This window comes from Arachis hypogaea, chromosome 2 (genome assembly GCF_003086295.3).
Source record: "Arachis hypogaea cultivar Tifrunner chromosome 2, arahy.Tifrunner.gnm2.J5K5, whole genome shotgun sequence".
Classification (NCBI taxonomy): domain Eukaryota; kingdom Viridiplantae; phylum Streptophyta; class Magnoliopsida; order Fabales; family Fabaceae; genus Arachis; species Arachis hypogaea.
Genome location: NC_092037.1, coordinates 92,495,336 through 92,499,579, shown reverse-complemented (window position 1 = coordinate 92,499,579; position 4,244 = coordinate 92,495,336). Strand labels below are relative to the sequence as shown.

The 4,244-nt window shown below is 27.5% G+C and overlaps 1 protein-coding gene across 1 annotated transcript; it reads left to right on the top strand.

Moving 5' to 3' along the window:
• The first annotated feature begins 318 nt into the window (after positions 1-318).
• LOC112728222 (probable protein phosphatase 2C 65) lies at positions 319-3,803 on the top strand. Its single transcript, XM_025778273.1, has 5 exons — positions 319-528; positions 1,151-1,462; positions 1,610-1,727; positions 2,583-2,809; positions 3,633-3,803. Exons 1-5 carry the CDS (start codon positions 319-321, stop codon positions 3,801-3,803), a joined length of 1,038 nt encoding a protein of 345 aa, XP_025634058.1.
• The last annotated feature ends 441 nt before the right edge of the window (positions 3,804-4,244 follow it).

Genomic DNA, 4,244 nt, shown 5'->3' with positions numbered 1-4,244 from the left:
ATGGAGCTGTTAGCAGTTAAATTTTCAAAGAATATACAGATTTTTATTGATTAAAATAGTATATCCATTACGAAATTCTTGAACCGAATTAGGCGTGAGCCAACTCAAACTATAATGTGTATCTAATCCTAACCTTATTATAAATTAAATGACAAAAGGAAAAAAAAAAATCCTTCTTGACCTTTAACTTTTATCCAAACTCCCAATCATAATTTTCCTCCCCCACCCCCAAAGAAAAAAAAAATAACTCATTTTTTCCTATACATTATTGGTTCTTTTATCCAGAAATCTATTGGTGAGCTTGCAATAAGGTGATATATGGGAAATGCTTGTATGTGTCAAGTTTCTATTGGACGAAAAGTGTATGATGCTGATGACTCTGATTCAAATAATTCAAATGATTATTTACCATATAGATATGGACATTGTGGAGCCAAGGTTATGTTAAGTGGATCCTCTAAATTTGTATCAATGTATTCCCAAAAGGGTGAAAAAGAAGTGAATCAAGATGCAATGACAGTTTGGGAGGTATAATTAATAGGATTAATCTTTTAGGTATTTTAAATATCCATCTTCTAATAGTTTTAAACAATAATCTCAGATTAATTATATATAAAACTAAAATTATGATTAAAATTATTAAAATATCAGTATCTTTGAAATAATTCACATACTTGTTTAATTATATCACTACGAAAAAAAAGCCTATGTCTACGCTTTTTTCTTGTCACGCTTTAAAAGTGTCGCCAAAAGTGGTTAATGGCCACACTTTTATAAGGGTGGCGATTGATTACAGATTTGACAATGTTTTTTCTTGTTATGCTTAAAAAGCGTGGCGAAAGGGGTTTATGGCTACGTTTTTATGAGGGTGGCAATTGATTCGAGATTTAGTCACGTTTTTTGCGTCGTTATAGAGAGAAACAAGCGCACTTTTAAAGCATGCCAAAAGAATTTTGTTATAGTAGCGTTTTAAAAGCGTGGCCGATTCTTTATGTGTCTCATTTTTCTGCCTTTATCATTTTATTAAAATTTTTCCTTTTTTTTAATAATCAATCTCAATCATTTGCACACACAAATTTATATGATCAAATGATGAATTAGCTAGGGTAAGTAAATTGTTATCTTCAATATATATATGATGTATACTCAGAATTTCACTGGAGAAAAAGACATGATATTTTGTGGTGTGTTCGATGGTCATGGTCCTCAAGGGCACAAATATGCACAAACCATATGCAATAATCTTCCTTCAAAACTCTCCACATCAATCAAAATGTCACAGCAAATTAGTAAGAGCCAACTTGGATTGGATATCAACGGTGATGAAAACCAAAACATGCCTTGTGTTTCATGGGAGGGAAGCTTTTTGAAGTCTTTTAGTGAAATGGATAGAGATCTTGCTCAGAACGTTTACATTGGTAGCTTTAGTGGCGGTAGCACTGCTGTCACTATAGTTAAACAGGTATGATTGAAAATATCACAATTGCATTATTACTAACTATTAATATTTGCAGTTTTTTTTATTGTAACTTCTAATCTGATGATATAATTTCTTAATTCATAAAATCATATTATATTGATTATTATATTATTTTTTCAAAAATTTTAGGAAAATCAGTTGATAATTGGTAATTTAGGAGATTCTCGTGCAATTCTTTGCACAAAAACAGATGACAATTTTCGAATTCCTATTCAACTTACCGTTGACCTAAAACCAAATATTCCAAGTAAGTATTAAAGTTTATTTATAAATCTAGAAAAAATCACTTGTTTAGCTTTTTATTCCATTTGGCTTATTTATTTGTTCTTGAGGAGTTAAAACATGAAACTTTTGGAAAAACACACTTTGAAAAAATTATATATATTTATTATTTCACATATACAAATATTTAGATGTATGTTTGAAAATAATATACTACAGGATTTTCAGGCGGTTTTGAAACCAAATAGTGACAAATTTAGTGGCGGTTTTGCCAAGTACTCCAATATTGGGTGCCATAAAACATTTAGCAGCAGTTTCTAATAACATTAACATTATTTTTAACGAGCTGTTATTTGTATAATAATTTTGATATAATTGATGTGAGTATTAGCTTATATGTTTGGATATTTTTAATTAAAAATAGCTTCAATATAATTATTTTTTTTTTTTGGATTGTATAAAAAAATACTTTTATTTGATAAAATAACTAAAAAATATAGAACGATTATTTATATTATTTAAAATTTGATAGAATTTATTTAAATTATAACAATGATGAGAGTATCTCTGCAAAGTGATCACAGTAAAAATAATTCTGATTAGTAGTTAGCTTCAAATTATTTTGAAGTAACCAGAGCTTAATGTATGGCCAATTAAATTATAATCATGTTGATCAAAATGACCCAAACATACTTATAAGTCTCTAACACATATAGTCATAATTAAGTTACTTCTTTTCACGTAATAAGCTATATATTTATAATTTATACAATCAAACCCTAGAATTGGCCTCAGTCATTCTTTCATGCCTATCAAAATCAAAATGAAGTCTATTATGGTTAATAAATACCTTTCTTATGATTGTCACTCATATAATCAGGTGAAGCTTCAAGAATAACTAAGTGTGGAGGCAGAATATTTCCATCAAAAGATGATCCAAGTGGTATAAATAGAATATGGATGGCTGAAGAAGATTGTCCTGGCTTGGCTATGACAAGATCATTTGGAGATTTCTGCCTAAAAGATTATGGTCTCATCTCAGTTCCTGATGTAATCTATAGAAGAATTAACAAACAAGATGAATTTGTGGTTTTGGCCTCTGATGGAGTAAGTATATATATTATTGAAATAATAATTTTTTATTCAAAAATACTATTTGTATACTAAAATCAGTCACTAAAACCAACCACTAATGTATTTGTGTATAAATATATGTGTGGTTTAATTTATTTTTAATGTGTATTTGTATTCTAACATGTATTTTATACTGGTCGCTGATTTTAGTGTAAATGTAGCATTACTCATTTTTATTTTAGCTAAAATAAAGAGACTGGCATATTAAATGACTATACTATTATTATATGATTTTAATTAGGGAATTAACTTTTTTTAACAAATATCAGTAAATTTTTTAAAAGTTTATTTATTTTATTGGTCCTTATAATTTTACTAAATTTTTAATTTGGTCCTTATATTTTTTTTCTTTTCAATTAGGTCTCTATATCATATCAAATTTTATAATTAAATTTTTGCCGTGACAAAGATATTGAAATTAACAGAATATTTTGTTAAACAAGATGAATATGTCTAATACTTGAATGAATATTCTATTTTGTTTAACATAATATTTAGTTGATTACAATATTTTTGTGACGGCAGGGACTTAATTACAAAATCTGATATGATATAAGAATCCAATTAAAAAGAAAAAAGTATAGGGACTTAATTGAAAATTTGATAAAACTATAGGGACTAATGGAGTAATTAAACATTTTTTAAACTTACATTTTATCATAAATTTTTAAATTTAAACTCTAAATCTTTTGGAAAATGAGCATTTAAAAAAGAATTATAATAAAAAAATAGTTAATGTCAGTTAATTCAAAATTAATTTTTTATATATACTTAATTATTTTCATGATATTCACAGATATGGGATGTGCTAACAAATGAAGAAGTAATTAACATAATTAGTTCAGCAAGAAAGAGGTCAGAAGCAGCAAAAACATTAGTAAAGCATGCCCTTCAAGCCTGGAAAGTCAAGTGTCCTAATGCTGCAGTTGATGATTGTACAGCTATATGTTTGTTCCTGAATAATTAACTATAATGAAATTTAAAAGAATGATAGAATGGACCCCAAATTCCAACTCACAAGGAACAAAAGTGATAATTTAAAGGAATTAGGTCAAATCAATTCTGTTCCACACATATTATATAACAAATATGGATAATCTTCAATTTGCTACAGTTATGAAATTCCAGAATATAATTCAAAGATAGAGGATATGCTGATGTCTATGTTTTTTTTTTCGGTAACATATGCTGATGTCTATTTATATTTTTGCTATGTTAACATGTAGGACATTTTTTTTTTCGTTTTGGGTCAGGTTGGACAAGTTTCATATGGGCCTGCTACTAGGCCTTAGCATTTCCCTTCATGTTGTATTATTCTTCAGCAGAGAAGAATAAAATTTTCAAATTTAGACTAATCTAATGATTAATTTATTAGTCTGTTTAAGTAAATGTTAAATGTTAAAATTCT

Coding starts and splice junctions, on each gene's coding strand:
- LOC112728222 (XM_025778273.1), top strand. CDS start 319: ATGGGAAATGCTTGTATGTGTCAAGTTTCTATTGGACGAAAAGTGTAT. Junction 529..1,150: donor ATGCAATGACAGTTTGGGAG/GTATAATTAATA, acceptor ATGTATACTCAG/AATTTCACTGGAGAAAAAGA. Junction 1,463..1,609: donor CTGTCACTATAGTTAAACAG/GTATGATTGAAA, acceptor CAAAAATTTTAG/GAAAATCAGTTGATAATTGG.